The 17,769-nt window shown below is 39.8% G+C and overlaps 1 protein-coding gene across 1 annotated transcript in view; it reads left to right on the forward strand.

The window, feature by feature from the left end:
* Positions 1-17,769, forward strand: part of DOCK8 (dedicator of cytokinesis 8) — a 96,906-nt gene that overhangs the window by 15,889 nt on the left and 63,248 nt on the right. Inside the window, exons 2-9 of the mRNA XM_076362219.1 lie at positions 4,153-4,255; positions 8,483-8,658; positions 11,656-11,727; positions 15,021-15,144; positions 15,363-15,575; positions 16,078-16,163; positions 16,710-16,776; positions 17,019-17,168. Of these exons, the coding sequence (XP_076218334.1) occupies positions 4,153-4,255; positions 8,483-8,658; positions 11,656-11,727; positions 15,021-15,144; positions 15,363-15,575; positions 16,078-16,163; positions 16,710-16,776; positions 17,019-17,168 (991 nt within the window). The remainder of the gene's footprint in view (positions 1-4,152; positions 4,256-8,482; positions 8,659-11,655; positions 11,728-15,020; positions 15,145-15,362; positions 15,576-16,077; positions 16,164-16,709; positions 16,777-17,018; positions 17,169-17,769) is intronic.

Here is a 17,769-nt window from a genome sequence, read left to right on the forward strand (position 1 = left end):
ATCTTTCCACAGGTTTACACTATCTTGCAACATGCCATGTGAACACTGACTAACGCTGAATTCAGCAGTGACTTTTGTGGAAAAAAACTCCCCCAAATCTACACCTTTTTCTTTTCAGCTAGTGTTTCCTCTTTATCCTAAACAAAGTGACAAGTACCAACATGAGAGATCTGTAGAGCTATTAACACTGCTGAGTCCCATTGCTGGTCTGTGAAAGGCTTGCAGTTGCCCAGATGCTGTTCTCCAGGTAGTTCAGAGATATGATCTACATGGCCAGTGTGCTCTTGTCACTGTGGCATCACCAGATGGCCACTTCCAGTGTCCTGCTGCCGTTGCAGTGGGAACATTTTTCCTAATAGCTTATCAAATCTTTCTTGCTTCAATTTAAGCAGATTACTTCTTCCTCCCTTTATGGGCATGAATTGCTTACTGTTTTCTTTACAGATTGCTGCCTTTTACATAGTCAAGGACAACTGCTGTCTCCCCTCAGTCATCTCTTTTGTAACACATCTAATTTTTTCAATCTTTCCTCAGGGGTCATCCTCACCAAAATTTTTAGCGTTCTGACTGCTCTCTTTTGAAGCCTTTTAAATTTGATTGCATCTTACTCTGTGGTGTTCTAAGTGTGTACACCAGCCTAAGGAGTGTCTCATTGGCTTAAATAAACAGAAATAACTTCTCCTTTTCCTCACTTATGGTACTTTGTTAGTAAGTGTCCCAGTATACTCTCTCAGAGCTTCTTCTGTGGCACGGCTATTTCTTTAGACAGTTCAGTTCCCTTTTTGTATTTCTGCATTTGATTTTTTTTTCTTCCTAAGTTTAGGAGTTTACATTTATTTTTAATGAATCTAACTGTGCTGTTTTCAGATTGTTTCTAAAATACGAGATCATTTTGAGTACTAGTCCTGCCTTTCAGAGCCCTCACAACTTCTCCCCATCTGATGTGATCCACAGATTTTATTGCTATGTTACCTATACAATCACCAGTGTCATAAAATAAAATGTGGACTGGAACTAGACTGAGGAAGAATTAACTTGCTTCTCATTTACAGTAGTACATTGTTTGAAATCTCTTCACAATCTTCTTTTGAACTATTGATGACTACACCTTGAATATGTTTTTTTAACCAGTTTTGGAACCAGCTGTGATGATTCCATCTAGCCACTATTGGCTGTTCATCACTACCTAATAATTGCCAATAATATACCAATAATTGCCAAACTTTTTGGACCATCGCTTACTACAGTCCACAGTTTCTAGTTGCCCACCATACACTTCATCATCAGACTATGAATTAACAGGCATTACTAAGGTGATGTACATTTTAATGTTAAGTATGATTTCATGGTCACCTTGCTTCAACTGGAGACCACAGTTTGGGACCTGATGTTCCAGCTACTTATAAGTTGATTGTCCAGTAAGTTGCTCTACTATCTTTTTGAGTGTCGGAGACCAGCTGACTGGTCCATGATTATTTGAGTCCTCCTTTCTAGAGATCTAGTTGCCTTTTTTGCTCAGATTTTTCAGTGACTGCTTTGCATTCATTCTTAATCACTTGCCTTCTTTCTTTACTGTTTTTTAGCACACAGCTGGACCGTCCTTGCTGCTAAGGGCGCCTGTAAAGCTCTCCTCGGAATCAGACAGGACTGCTGTACCAGCAGGGAGGTTAAAAGTATGGCCATGGCATAGGTGGACTGCAGCCTCCATAAAAGCTGGGACACCACATGCGCTAGGTTAACGTGGACCACCATTTTCCTGTGGGTACCCAGACAGTGTCTGAGGTAGCTGTTTGATCAGAAAACAGGCATCTCACAGACCACAGCCATTCTGGTATTATTGAAGAACCGTCTAGAAGGACCTCTGTTTCCACCTTGGTTCTCAGGTTTTCAAAACTTTCCGTGCTGATCTCTGATTGTAACACCCACCTTTTCTCCATGTTGGGGTAGCTAACTTGTGCTTTTGGTTTAGCATCTTTTAGCAGCTGTGTCTTTCCTTCACCTATTCTTAGTAGATCCTGCCAATCATTTCTGAGTTGGTTCAAACTAACTTTGCTGTATTCTGTTATTCTAACTGTATTTCTTCTCCCTTTCTTCCTTCAGTGATATGAAAAACATTAAATCAATCAATTGAACTACTCTTAAACAATTTGAAATTCATCTTTATAGATTACAGGATTCTTCTTCAATTGGACTGATTTATTTTGCAGGTTCTTTCTTTGAATATTGGGGAGACTTTGGAACTAATGCTGGTGCTCTTGAGAAACATTAGCTGGGCTTGCACAGGCTTTTACCAGACAGCAAATTTGGCCCTTCATCCACATGCATACTTCCTCTTTTGTGGATGAAAATTCATACCATTTCCTCTTCAGAGAGTCTGATGACCCCATATCTGGGGTACTTCAGAGATGTGTTATATCATTGTTTACAGCAGCAACTTCTGCAATACACCGTAACACAGTTCTTTACATACATTAAGCCAACATCTGCTGCTACATCTGTTATTTACATCAGTAACAGATACTTCTGCACAGGGTAGAAACTGACTCAGTTTGAAGGAAAATAATAATTTTTAATAACTTGAGTTTTGTGTTATAACTTACTACATACATTCATGATCAGAGATTATTTGCAGTGGGAAGATGAGTAACAATAACCTTGATATACAAGCAGCTTTTCTTTTTAAAATAGGGCAAAAATAATCTAAGGAACGCACAGACTTCTTCACTCTCCCTACGTGGCTTCTTGCTTATATAATTATTGAATAACCTTTAAAAAAATCCCATTTCATCCTATCTGATTTTTGGAATACCACTGATGAGTAGGAATTTCTCTTCCAAATGGATCTCTTTTCTTTCTCTGTAACTCTGGCTTTGCTCTGTCTGCAATTGCTGCTGCCTTCAGACTGGAGCAGTGTCCCACTCACACCTGGCGTGGCCTTTTGACCTACAAGCAACTACTCCTATTTATGCATCTTTTTTTTTAGAAATCAGGCCTGATACCTCTAATACCTTTAATACCTTCTGTGAGATGCCTGTCTTTTAACACAAGCAGAACTGCACTGAGCGGAGTTTACGTTTTTGTCATGCTTGTTAAGAAAAGCAGTAGTAAGAGATTAAGTGTCACAGACTAAGTATAGTAGTTGTAGAAATCAAGCAGCCATAGGAGAGAGAAGGTGCAGACCAAACAGGCAAACTTTCCTGTGGCGTCTGGTAATTCTAAGATGTCTATTAGTGCTTGCTGGAGTTGGAAGAGAGTCTCATACGGAAGGGAAAGTCTTCTTACCTCTGTATTTTCCTGTCTCCCTGTTGGCTGCCCTGGTGGGCTGCAGGGTTTTTTTTCACTTGGAATCTGCTTAAGTGCATCTTGATCTTTTAAAAATCTTGTCCTGAATGTTCATGGTGAAATATATTGTAGATGTTTTGTTACCATTTCATGGCTGATTATTCTTAAATCATCTTAAATATCAATTGATTTGTTTCCATGAAAAATGACCAAGCTACTCTGATTACTGAATTTTCAGATTGGGTACATGCAACTGTAGTATCACTGTGAGATTTCTTAAGAATTCAGTACTGGCCCCTTTCTGCTCCCATTGAAAAAAATTACTCAGCACTTAAGAAGTCTTCCTCAAATGTTCAGCTGATACAGTATAGGCTGATTTTTAAATTCATGCTTTGGATTGTCTTGTGCTTTTCACAGCAGACTGCATTATTAATGTAAGTCTGGGCTTACACTGTTCAGTGAGTGGTTCTGTCTTGTTTTTATCCCTTGGTCAATTACTAGTTCATTAAAATATTTGCCTCTGTGATGTTCATTTTTCTTTCTCTGCTCTACTATCCTGTGTATTTGCTTTGCAGAAATGAATCTGTAAGTATTGCTGTACACGTTGCAGTCACACTTCACTTAAGGGCAAGGTTATTCTTTCTTGCATAGCCTTTCCCAGTCACGAGGACTGCAATATAATGATAGAAATCTGTTGCACTGCAAATGTTTTTTGAGGTTTGCATCAACTACAAAACAAGAGGAGTCTAGAACATCATCAAAATACATTTCTAAACACTGGGACAGGAGACTAAATTGGCTGAAGTCTGGCATTTGGAATTTGTATGAGGATAATTGTAATTATAAGGGTTTTTCTCTGCTTAATTAAAGGCACTCCTCTGCAGAAATAAGAAAGCAATTTACTCTGCAACCAGGCTTTGCGCAGTTCTGTCAACGAAGCTTAAGTACCCCCGGCTTTTCTACTCTTCATCTGGTAAGTTCTGGGTTTATCTTCTTAACACGGGTTTGGCATCTACGTTGCTTAATGTTTTTAGGGTAAATTAAGTGATTTTCTTAGGTTGCCTTGCTTCCCACTGGCTTCTGCCTGAAGCTGTTAAAAATTCTCCCTGGTGAGCTGAGGAAATTATGCATTTGAAAAAACTGAGAATGGTCCTTGGAGCCTGAAATAGACAGTCTTTCTGCATACTACCACAAATCAGAGTTAATTAGTAAGTGTTGGAGTATATTACAACCTTTCTTTGCTGGAAACATTCAACTCCATCAAGTAAATGCATTGTGTGGTGATCACAGATGATTTGCAAAAGGAGGTCAGTAAATAAAGAGAAAAAAAGAAAGGCGGAGAAAGGTAGAAAGCTCAGCTAGCTTGGCTTAATACACAGTTTCCAGAGCTAGCAGCAGAGACAGCACACAGACCTGTTTTTCAGTGCTGTGGAGTAAGCATGTTAAGTGAGAAATGCCGAAGTATGCCCTGGTTGGCATAGATATAATTGAGTCAACTGCTATGTGTCTCCGAATCATCTTCAGCCTTCCACGTGTAATCCCGCTCTAAAGAAGTCAGACCATGTGACGCTGCCCTTATGACAAAGGGAAAAAATGCCAGATCTTTTTAATTGCCTTTCAGGAGGATGGGTATTCTGCAAACATACTATGCCATAAATAAAACTGACTAAGATTTTGATATTCCCCTTCTTCCCAGACTTTCAGTTTTTTCTTATTTTTGTGAGACCCAATAAGTAGAAGTGGGAAAAGTCTTTGTGCACCGGCGATTGTGAAAAATGTAAAACACTAGATGTAAGCAGTTACTTCCTGTGTGTCAGGGCCTCCCGCCACTACTCACTTCCTTAATCTGAAATGCTGTGGTATTTTAACTTGTTCCTTGCGGTTATTCAGCCTGGGGAGGCTGGGTCCCTTCTACATGCAGACAACTGCTTTTGCTCTTGAGAAACTTGATAACGTTTCATTTACTGAGTATTACGCCGTAGCTGCCATTTTGTGTGCTGTCACAATCTACATGCCTCTAATCCATCATCCTTAAAAAGGTATGTTTGCAGTAATGATTTGTGGCATTTTCTGTAGCATAATTGTTTTGCACACTTGTATTATGTGTGAAAAGGAGTGTTGGCTTCTCTTCTGGAAACAGTATCTCTGTTTCCTTTGATAATTTGCACCAATCGTTAGGGAGACCGTTACCCTCATTCTGCATTTACCTTTTTCACCATCTTTTTTACATTTGTGTCTAATTTACGATAATCAAAAGCACACATTTCTAGCGATTAAAGATTATTATTAACACTTAAACTAGAAAAAGTTAGAAGACATAATGAAATGCGATGCATTTGACTTGTCAGAATGGAAAAGTGTGATTTCTGAAAGGAAGTGCAATGCTTAATCAAAAATTAGATTTTATTAAGCAAAAATATTTTGCATGCAAAACATTACATCTTCAGCAACTGAAAAGATGAAATATGCATTTGCATACTTTAAGCCATGTTTTACTTTAATCTTTTGTGAAATTTTTTTTTAGTAAATCTTCACATATATATACTAACATGTAATGTTTTACCAACTGGCAGTGCAGTAAGTGAACTTCAAGGATATTATGCTGACAATAAAAAATCAATAGCTAATAAAGATCTCTATTTACTCATAACCGTTGATCCAGTGTGCTCAGCACTACACTAGGTACAAACCAGAGATAGTGCTTAACCTAAAAATTTATTAACAGCACAGTGTATTTCTTCAGCTGGCTGCCTCATGATTTGCTGCCTTACTGTCAGTTTTACGTTTTCCCTTTGGATAAAAAGAGCAAAGAAAGAGAGATTTTCCTAAAGGTGTTTTCAGAGAATTCAATCGATCCTTTAAATGTACAGGCAGAGGGGTGAGCTCAGAGGCTTTACTTATGCAGAGACCAATACAGTTTCCCTATAAAAGGGGAACCTGGGGCGGGGGGTGGTGGTTGGTTGTGTTCAAAGATCTCTACTACATCATTTGCAGGACTGTTTACCACATCTGTTTTTTCCAAAGCTTTAAATTGGTTTGCTTCTCCTAGATGTTTTTAGCACATTTCTTCTAAATATGCTTCTATTTCTGTGAGATGTTTCTAGATTTTTATTAGCTGAATAACTTCCTCACTTATATTTACAGAACACTAAAAAGGCTCCAAAACTCGTATTTACCACTAATCAGCTTGAACTCGTCTTCCTATCTACAGTGACTGACGTGGTATATTATGTGTGAGCCATTTTAGTTCAGAGTTACCCAGAGCTTTGCCACTGTTGAGCACCTTTGCACGTTTCATAAATTGTGGAATTCCTGATTGTCCTATTGAGCTAAAATTCCTGATGTTGTGGGTGTAACTTCATGCTCAGATGAAAATCCTGTCAACTTCCATGAGAGCCTTGCATGAGTAGGACTTGGTAATAATGAGTGAAGACTTCATGATTTTGGCCCACAGATTTTATTTGTGGAGAAGAACACCGGAGTATAAGGAGGATGGCTCCAGAACGCATGTTGGATGAGACAGTAGCCACAGTAACATTGACTATAAAGGCAGTGTTGATAACAGGGACATTGCGTGCCTTATTTTCCCCACACCCCATCAACAGCACCACAGAGGTAGATTATCTGATCTATGTTCAGACTATATATTGCTGGCAGCTTCAGAAGGCAGTCTTGTGAAAGGTATTTGGGCTAATCAGTGCAATACAATGCAGTCCTTGCTCTTTACCGACAAGGATGATTTGGTAGCTATTTTTAGCTAGAATTCTTCCTCCTAGTAAATAAGTTATTCCAGTGCTTTTATTCTAATGCTCTAACTATTTTTCTGTGCTCTTACTGTGCTGAGTTGTCCTCAGCCTTTCTGGAACTCACAGAACATAAACTGTAAGTTTTCTAAAGCTGTAGCTTTTAGGTTTATTTGTTACTTGTCAAGAAAATTAACAATTTGAGATGCTGGTCTCTGAACTCAACTGGACAGATGTTTTATTTCTAAACACATACAGGCTATTTTTGTTGGCTATATAGCAAGTATGATAATTTTCATTTTTATCTATACATAGAATAACATATACTTTTAACATACGAAGTCACATTTATGTGTATGTGCAAAATTTCTAGGTACCACATCAAAAAAGATTTTCTGCCTCTGTTTTTGAGACTAAGCAGGTAAAAAGAGCCAGGCAGCTTCATAGCGTGTATGAGTGGCAGAGCTTGAACTTGTTTAACTTCGTTCTGATCAGACATTCTGTGTAAGAATGGCTGATTAAATGTAATCAGATACAACTGCTGTCTATCAAGGTGCAATGCCATGTGCTGTAGAAATGGTGGATATCTAAGGTTTGCAATAATAACTTTAGTAGTTCCATGTAGTCTTTTGTGTAGTTACTGTACTAACCCTTGAAAAATGCAGTAAAATTAGAACTCCAATAATATGCAAACCAGTAACATTCAGAGATGGAAAATAATAATTTCTTCTGATTTGGGGTATATCTTGCCCTCAACTTTGTTTTGCGTCGAAAGCACACAGCATTTCTAATAGTCAGTATCTTTCAGGCACAGCACCTCAAATGAGTGGCATCTTCATGATAGCAGGCACGGTGCTTATAGTCGGTCCTTAGTATAACTTCCGAGACTTACTGCCTTGGCCTTGTTATTGCTAGTGCCTTCTGTCACATGTGCTGTGGAGTCCATTGGCAGCTCCCTGCCAGCTGGCGCTGCCTGTCACTATCATTTTGGTTACCTGCCCTCGTCCTCTGTTTTTCCTACCCACTGCTGCCTTTTTCATAACTCTCATTAATACCATGGATTGGACAAGGGGGACTGAATGCACTTCACGGGAATCCAGCACAACACATCTGAGGGCATCCAGGGTGTACCTCAGTCAGCCCTCCTTCTACCAGCATCTAGGAAAGCTCAACAAAGAAAATAGCTGCAAATGTGGATTTAGGTGTAGTATCTTGCATTTCTTCTTTGTGTTTTAAAACTTTTCTCTCTTTGTTCCCTTTCTTTTTTCAGCTGAATGTTTCATTAGCAACTTTTCCCTGTAATAAATGCAGTGGCACTGTATATAAGGTTAGAAGTCTGTTTCCAATGTTTAATAAATAATGGGACAATGATAAGAATTAAATAAATAAGCCTAAATTACACTATTAAGAAAAACTTTCTGTTGCTAAAATAAACACCTCTTTATTTCTTCCATTAGCCTTCCTTTTATGACGCAGTAGACCCAGTAGATTTTGAAGGGTTCCTAATGACGCGGCTGAACAACTTGGACTCAGAACTAGCGCGAGAACTTGGTGACTTTCCTGAAGATGACCTGGACATTGTCTTTACACCCAAAGAGTGCAGGACTTTGCAACCCTCTCTGCCAGAAGATGGGTAAGGAGAATTTCTCTCCCTCTGAAATGCTGCAGGTTTAAAAATAGTTTTGAAGATGTTGATCCAGACACCTCACTCTGCCATCCATCCAGCCATTATACACTTGCTGAACTTTAAACATTTGAACTTTGCCATTGATTCTGTTAGGCCTGTTTGCACACTTAAAATGATGCAAGCGCTTACACGACTTCCTGAGCTAGCTGGTAGCGGCAGAAGTGAGGTAGGCGTAGACCAGGAAGAAGAGTAAAGAAGGGCAGGAGGGTAGTATGAAAAATAATTTGGTAGCTGTGATCCCAGAGGTGGAAGTTGATTCTGATCATATAGTAAGCATAGGATTGAGGGTTTTTTCTTTTTTTTTTTTTTGCCAGCTATGTGTTACATGGCGTTGATCAGATCACTAAGTATCTCTTTCTCAGTACCTTTCTTGCTTAAATGGGGGGGAAATAGTTCATACTTCACAAGGTTTGGGGAAAAAAAAAATGTTAATTTCTAGTGTAGGAGTCACTTCAGGTTTCAGGCTGACAATGAAATAATTCCACTATTTTCAACAGCTTTTAAATTAAAATAGGTAGCATGTGTTGATACTGGTGCTCGGCCATCCTTGTTTGATAAACAGGCAAACTATGGGCAACAGAATTTTTCAGAATGAGATAAAGGGATGCATTTGAGAGTTTTCTGATGCGGTTTAGGAGAGTCCTAGGCATTGTATACAAAATACTCTTCAAGGATTGTTTTGCTGTAAATGTAACCTTCAGTTAGAACCACAAAGGCCTACTGAGTTTTGCAAGCAGTAACAGACAGTTAAACGTGAAGTCAGCACCAGTTTAGCCCCAAACTGCTATGTCTGCAAAGATGGCTAACAGTGCAACGTGCTTGGGATGGGGGGCTGGCTCCTTCCAGTATATTCAAGAAATGAACGGGACAGTCTATATTCTCTGCTGTGCTGAACCTGAACGCTGAAGGGACAGATAGGCTTAGCTTATGGTGTCCTGGCTCGCAGGGTAGACCTGCCTCCCTCTCTGTTCCTGCAAAAGTTGTTACAGCCTGCTCTAATTTATACCGGCCAGCTGTATAAACTAGAGCCCTATACAACAGTGGTATTTGTTCAGTGTTTTCTGCCCAGCATACCGAATGCAATGAGGCTAAGTAGGAACCACAGTTTATATGATTTTTGCCAGCTGTGGACTACTGAGAACCCCTCTCTCTAAGCAAGGTCTCAGCCTGCAAGTTCCTTCTTGGCCCAATGCATCTCTCAGGAAGTTCAGGAGAGCAAAGGCAGTAGAGACAAGATGCCATGCTACGTCACCTGAGAACTCTGAATCATACAGCTTCTAGGGGATTTTGTAACATTTGCACAAAAGGTGATTTTCACTTGAAGTTACTCGTAGAAAATGTTTCAATCTTTATCATGAATTCTTGTTTTCCTGTGGATTGGGGAGAGAGAATAGATGTGGGAGACAGTATTTTGGTGCCTGAAGTTCTCATTTATTTAAATGATGGACAAAAATAGTAAAAAATTATCCAACTTTGAAATTAGATTTAAAAGATAAGATGACCATTTCTCCCCTATTTCAAGGTTACTTCCCAACATGCCTGCTGTTTAAAACAGCAGTTATCTATTTGTTTTTCCAGTAGGAGAACATGTAGACTCACGCTGTACAATCAATTTTAGGCCTGATTTGCACCACAGTGACATTAAGGGTTTTGTAAGGAGTCTGTGGCAAAGCTCAAATAGTCAATACCAACAAATATGCTTTCAGCAGATTTTTTTTACGCAGCAGCTTCCCATTTAGCCGTTCACACCACCGTTATTGATATTAGTGCTTTCACAGAAAATCCTGGTCAAGGATGCCAGTGTGTGTTAGGGAAGATGAAAGCACAGGAGGGGCATGCACCAAAGATTCGCCTGCAGGCGATGCAGTCTGTGGTGTCTTCCTGCACCTAGAGCAGGAAACAGATACCACCGACCAAACTGGGTTAACGTGCTGCCTGCTTGCAAACATACATCCCACCTGAACCAGATGCAGGAAGTGACCGTGTGCTGTGTCAGTCCGCCGGTGGCAGGGGCACACAGCAGTCTGGTATCGGCCAAGGCTCTGTCCTGCAGTGCGCACATGAACACAAATCAGTTGTTACCCGGTCTTGGTAATTGGTTGCAAATCTGTTAAGAGTTCTGGGTGGAAAGTGCTAAAAAGTATCATACCTTTCACCCATTCCTGCATTGCATGTGTATCCTACTCTTTTACTCGCTTGGATCGGAGGACGTAACAAGTGATTTTGGCACAGGTCACTAAAATTTTTTAGAGTAGGGATAAGGGGATTATGCTACAACATCATGACAGCAAATTCACGGACATCGACTTTAGCTTGCAGTATTTCAGTTCCAATCAGTATCCAGTCTATCAGGCAGCACTGACAACCCCCTACATTAAATGACACTTATTTGAAAATCATAAAATTAAATTATAACATATTCTTAGATCTTAAAGTTTTATTATGCTAGCTGATTAAAAGCTTAGAGTTCCTTTTTAGAATTTTCTTCATTTCTATGAGAAAGAGAAAATTACACCAAAAACATGTAAGAGACTATGTATTTGCAAGAGTCCCAGAGCTGAGGCCTCTGGAAAAATATCTCTATATGTTGAGACTTGTTATCAAGTTTTGAAAATCACAAAGATGGTGGAATTTCTTCTATTTTGCTGTATTTTATAGAAAACATTGGTCTTATATTCATGAAATGCGTAGTGTGGCAAATGGTTACCTCTGTTAAATGTATGTTTGTTAATTTATAAACACAGTGACAAAAACCTGCATCAGGGAATTCATGCAGTACACAGAATTCTTTAAACCTCAAACAATAGTTTAGCAGTAAAATAAATATACAGGAGAGGACTAATAGAGAGGCCTTTATCTGAACAGCATGTTTAGATAAATTTCTTTGCCTTTAAGGTATGACCTAGGTACTAAAATATTTACAATACATTGCTTTTTCCCCAGGGTTGAACTGGACTCGCATGTCAGAGACTGTGTTCAGACGTATATCCGGGAGTGGCTGATTGTGAATCGAAAGTAAGCTACATACAAGTAAATAAAATAGAAAATACCTTGCATCTTATTTGTCAGAGAGGAGACGCATGCTGTTATAAGTAATCCTAAAGAATAATGATTTGAATCAGTGAGTGAAGGCAAGAACTGACTTTTCAGTAGTATATATAACTATATGGTTTTGTTTGAACTGGTGGGCTACAGCTAAATATTGTTGCATCTGCTTTTTAAATATCAGGCACTCTGGGAATTAATTGGGAAGAAATTCATATCAACTGTCTGTAATGATGATTTACCTAAATCAGGAATACTACTACTATTTGATCACACTAAAAGGAAAGATAACAGGGATAAAGATTACATTTGTATGCTCTTCATTTTCCCTTCCATGCCCTGAAAATTGAACATGATCTTATTTCTAATGGTGTCTGAAAACGAAAACGAGTGCTAGTAGCAAAAGAACCAAGGATTATGAGCTTTCCCAGTAGTGATTGGTTGTATTCATGGGATTATTAGCGTAACATCCAACTTTACTATTTTACATCAGTAAGTGATTTCTGCATTTGGGGTCAGTGTGATTCAACACACAGAATTGGACCTATGGTCATTACAAGTGACTTAATTTCCTTTATTTTATTTTATCATTTCATTTCATTTCATTTCATTTCGTTTCATTTCGTTTTGTTTCATTCCATGTATTAAATGTGAAGGGAACTCTCCTGTTCTTCAGAAGGAGGCTTTTGGAGCTCTGTTTTTCTGTGCCGCTTCCTGTTCATCCCCTCCTGCGCTCACGCCCTGTTCTTGAGAAGCAGTAGTAGCAGCTGATGGTAGAGTGCTGGCACACGTGCTGCCATTTTGTTGTGCCCCTTTGCCCGCCCTCGATACTTTCTTCTTCTGACCTGATGTACATCAGCAGTCAGTGAGTTATGGGTTGACTCCTGGTGATTGTAAAGGAATTGCATTATTTAATTGTGCAGCTTGTGCAGGGACAGAGCAGCCGCTGAGGGTTATTAAGAGACTTCCTCCGGGGGTGCTGATGAAATTGATTGAGTTCTCAGAACTGTTCCACAGTGAGTCACTAAAAATAAGCTAGCGGGTTTTGCAGGCTCTCCACCTGCACCGCTCAGAGCACGGGCGCTAGCTCTTTCACGCAGTGTTGTTCTGAGTGCGCTGTAAAGAGCCAGCGTGCAGCTTTGTCTGTGCACACAAGTGGGGAGTGAGCAGTAAAGTAGATGAGGTGAAAAATTGAACATCATAGCTATTTTTGCACTTAACGTGTGCTTGTAGAAATGTGAATGGAGCCGTAGAAATACACATGCGTGAAAAGATTTGTCATGTGTTTTACTATTTCATTCATTCAGGTAAGACAAATTTGCATTCAAAAACTTTATTGAGCAGTTGAGTCTGTGGTAAACATGATGAAGGGCCCTGCCAGAGAGCTGAGCTTTGATGGCTGTGGCTAACAAAGCAAGCAAGTTATTAAAAATTGCTAAGAACAAGACAGCATAAAAGACGCTGCAGTGTCACATAAACCAGTGATAGATTGTTATTGGGAGTCTCGTGTTATGCTTGGACACCATTCTCAAAACAGATACGAGAGGAAGAAGAGACATCAAGAGGGAAGTGAGAAAACGTAGCTGTAGAAAGCTTTGCATTGTTTTGAGAAAGTCTGGAAAAACTGTAGTTGCCTACTTGAGAGACAAAGATTCATAGGACTGGTTGCTGAACATATGGTCTGGTGAGCTATGGATGAGAGGAGTGTGTAAATGACTTTCATCCATTCATGGATGTGAAGGTTCAGAACAGGAGATTGAAGAGTCTTCAGTGGGTGGCATAAGCAGAGGTGGTCCTTGTGCCCCAGGGCAGAGAGGTATGTGACAGAGGGACTGAACACAGCTGAGGGGTCCATGTGTTTTTGCCACAGGCTGAATTGGAGGCTTGTTCCTGTGCCTGTCAGTTTCTCCTTTCAGTTGTCCTTTCTTCCTTTTCCTCATCCCATTTTCTTAATTCAGTGTGTGGCCATTAAATTGACATGTGCGCTAAAAGCAGGGTTTGCCTTTTGGTGAGTTTTAATTGTTACCATGCTTTTCAAAATAAATAAACAATATAAATAAATTTTCCAGGAATACTTTAGGGAAAGGCATCTCTAGTATAGCTTGTACACCACAGGAAAAGTGTGATCTCAGGTACATAAATCTCTCCATTAATCACTTGTTTGCCACCAGAGGTAGTGAAAAAAATAATCAACAAAACCTCTTTTGGATGCTGAAATGTCTTAAACTCAACTCGTGCAGAATTTATGTCTTTCATTCTGGATGATTAAGGTGGTTCCAAAACAAGGTCACATCCAAGGAGAGCTGGGATTGTCTCTTTTATGACTTCAGTTTTCATTTGCAGTGAACTGGTAAACAATTAAAATGCAAACAATTAAAATTAAAACACATCAGAGCATATAATTAAGTTACTCCCAAAATGTAATAAAAAGGTGTCTCCCTGATCAATAATTGCTTGTCGTGGCATCTTTATGAAAGTACTCAGATGTTTAGACATTGCTTTGGGAGTGTTACGGAAAGGAAAATGAATGAAGCAGGATACTGTAACTAAGGAGGCTGTTTGCAAAAAGACCATCACAGGATTTAACAAATTGCATACTACAGTGGAAGAAATCGAGCTCTGGATGCGTCTGGTATCTTTTTTCAGGGTATCTGCTGGTTTTTTCCATCTGCCACAAAAATGTAACTTGAAATTGGTACCTTGCTGCAAAATTTTGGGAAGTTGCTTGCAGAGGGGGTTACGCTGTGCCATAGCAATAGCCCTCTTCAAAAACAGGCACTGTTTGAAAGGTGTAGATTGTTGTATGGGATTAACTTGGGATACCAGTTAGGTCCAGGACAAGAGCAGTAAGCTCATTGATGTATAATTGCAGGAGCAAAGAGCCAGCCAAGAGATAAGCAATCCCAATCCATGTTCTTAAGGTCACTGAAATAATCATCGTGTCTGATGAGGAGCTCAGAGCTGAATTTGTACCTAGGTCAGGTTTTGCTACTGTCTCAGGCTCACAGTCTGTGCAAAAGTGATCTGAACGAATTTTTGCTCTTTTAAAAGAATTCTTAATATACATGATAGAGTTGCAGTGGTGTGATAAAACAATTAAATGTTGTGAAATGTCACATTTTTGCATAAAAGCTGTGCTACGCTGCCCTTTTGCACAATAATGTTTCCAGTTGCTTAATATTTTCTAAATTTGTCATTACTGTTTCATTTTCCCTTAACTCCTCCTCGTGCTGTGCTGACTTGCTCGGGCTTCTCTGTGAAAGGAACCAAGGGAATTCAGATACTTGTAGCCTGAAAAACAAGGGATCCCGAAAAGATTTTCACAAGACGCTTCAAAAACAAACATTTGAATCGGAAACATTGGATTCCAGCGATGCAAACTTTCAGGTACGTTTTCTTCACTTTGGAAAAGCGATCAAATATAGCAGCTTTCCTCAAAGGAAGCATCCTAGGATCTCTGTGATGGCGTCAAGCTGAGAGCTGTGCTTGCCATTAGGCCTCATGGCAGAGGTGGCGTTAAGGCCCTCTCTGCCAGACAAGCAAGACATGTTTCATGACACCTGAGTGTCCAAGCCACAGCTCGCCATTTTGTTGTTTTCCAACAGGCAGGACCCCGACACGTCTACGCGCTCCCCGAGGAGGCCTCGCGGACGACCCTCGCCTCCTCTGACTTCGACCTGCGCAGCCTGCAGCCGGACCCCCGCCTGGAAAACCTGCTGCGGCACGTCAGCGCCGAGGAGTTTGAGAGGCAGAACGAGGAGGCGCGGCGCACCAACAGGCACGCCGAGCTCCTCGCCCTCTACCCCTCCGTGGATGAGGTGAGCTCAGAGGCTGACTGGCCCACAAGCCTTCCCGAGCTGGCTGTCCCAGCATGTTTAAGGTTAAAGCTGCACCGCGGTCAAAAAACAGGGTTTGTGGCCTGGATACGTGTCTCCTTTGGATAATAACATAGTGAAGGCACATCACCGTGGGGTCCTGTCAGCTGTCTTGAACGTGCATTCAGGGGGTTGTACTCGGACTCATGGTGTTGCCTGAGACTTTGTTACACCCCCCTCGGTGCGGGTCAAGCCCTGTGCTGGTGACAGGGTTGTGTCAGGGTGTTACCTTTCGCTGTAATTCTTGCTTAGGGGCCAGAAGTGTAAATATTCAGAAATACAAATCAATTTTCTTTCATCTCTGAGGAGATGAAATGCCTGCTGAGTCGGGGAAGGTGCTAGTCTGTAGCAGTGGCCCAGTTAACGTCACATAAAGGTTTTACATAAGTATGTAAATTTACAGTTGTTTTAATTGAGTATGACTAGAATAACTGTTTAATGATAGGAAGATGCAGTGGAGATACGGCCGGTGCCGGATCGCCCAAAGGAACATCTGGGCAACAGGATTTTGGTGAAGCTGCAGACTCTGAAGTAAGTACCGTTCACGAGCCTCGCTCACCATTTCTCAGTTCATACCAGTGTACTGCTGCTGACCCTGCTACACCTCTTCAGCTGTCCTGTTCAGCAAGTGTTTACATGCTTGCTAGTTTTGTCTTAGTGTAGCAGAGGACTATTTCTATCCATCATTACAGAAGTCTTTAACTCGTCAGGGTGAAAAGGAGTTGGGAATGAGCCCAAATTATGTATTTCCAACAAACTAGATTGGTCTCTGTACATGCTACTGGACTTGATAAATGGAAAACAAATTCAAGAAAGGTATGATCGTTTTTAACTGATATCTGAGACCACCTTTCTGACAAATTTAGAAAATACATTGTGTGCAGTTTACTGCCCTTCTTTTCCTCTTCAAATCATCTAACAAAATGCACTAATAAAAAAATCCTCCAGGCTTTGAGAGAGCTAAGGTCTGGAACTAAATATTGTGTGTCAGTTGAAATATAGCCCTTTCATTTTTTTATTATGCAGAGTCATAAGAGTGCAGTATTAATCAATGTCCTGTGTGTCTTTCCTTAACAGGTTTGATATAGAGATCGAACCTTTGTTTGCATGCATAGCTCTCTATGATATAAAAGAAAGAAAAAAAGTAAGTAAGTGCGCATACAGTATTCTTGTTCAGGTGGTTTGGGTTTTTATCTCTGGAGTAATAATTTAGGAAAACTTACAAAAAACATGCAACTTTTTCACACATGCACTCTGATCCAGGATTCTTTTTATTCAGTCAAAGTCACATGCTTGCAATTGTTTATTTTGTAGTTCGAGTTACTACTTTTGACTTATTTTAAAACTTTTGCTTTGCAATACATTTTAATTCTTTTTCTTTTCAAGATCTCAGAAAATTTTCATTGTGACCTCAACCCTGATTCATTAAGAGGATTCTTGCGTTCTCATACACCCTCCATTGACTTGTCTACTCAGGCAAGATCTGCAGTATTTTCTGTCACTTATCCCTCATCGGATATATACCTAGTAATAAAGGTATGTTACAGTGCTACTTCAACTCCGTTCTTCCTGTTCCTGTCTGCGCCTGTTGTCTGAGTTCATGTAGCTGACAAACATGAGTTTCCTGTAGCTGAGATGAATTCTGATAGTTTTTGATAGTATATGTGCAGGTGTCCACTGGTATGTCTCACTCCCAAGCTAAGAAGTTATATTGATACCCTGTGTTCTAGTTCTACTATTTAGAATTTCCTATCTCTGCCTAAGGGAAATTTAAAGTAAAATTAAATAAGCCATTTTTTTAAATTTTAATTACATTCTGTGGAGGTTTTTTTGCTTTGGGTTAGTGCACTTTGCATCATTTTGTTTATTTAATTCTGAAACTGAGTTAGCCTGAACCACTTCATTTGGAATATGTTAATTTTCCTAATTTCAGTGAAAATGCATAGACAACACTGATTGACAGTGTTGTCACATATGTATTTTCTGCTTTCCAACAAACCAGATGGAAAACTAGGAGAAGGTTTAATATCAGTTACTCCATAAAGACAGTTTTAAGAATTCTATATTGTGCATTTGGGTGCGCTCTTTCATATTGCTAGAGAAGCAACGTGTTACTATTTGGGTAATATTTTTTCTT

The sequence above is a fragment of the Aptenodytes patagonicus genome, chromosome Z (assembly GCF_965638725.1).
Source record: "Aptenodytes patagonicus chromosome Z, bAptPat1.pri.cur, whole genome shotgun sequence".
In the NCBI taxonomy this organism is placed as follows: Eukaryota; Metazoa; Chordata; class Aves; order Sphenisciformes; family Spheniscidae; genus Aptenodytes; species Aptenodytes patagonicus.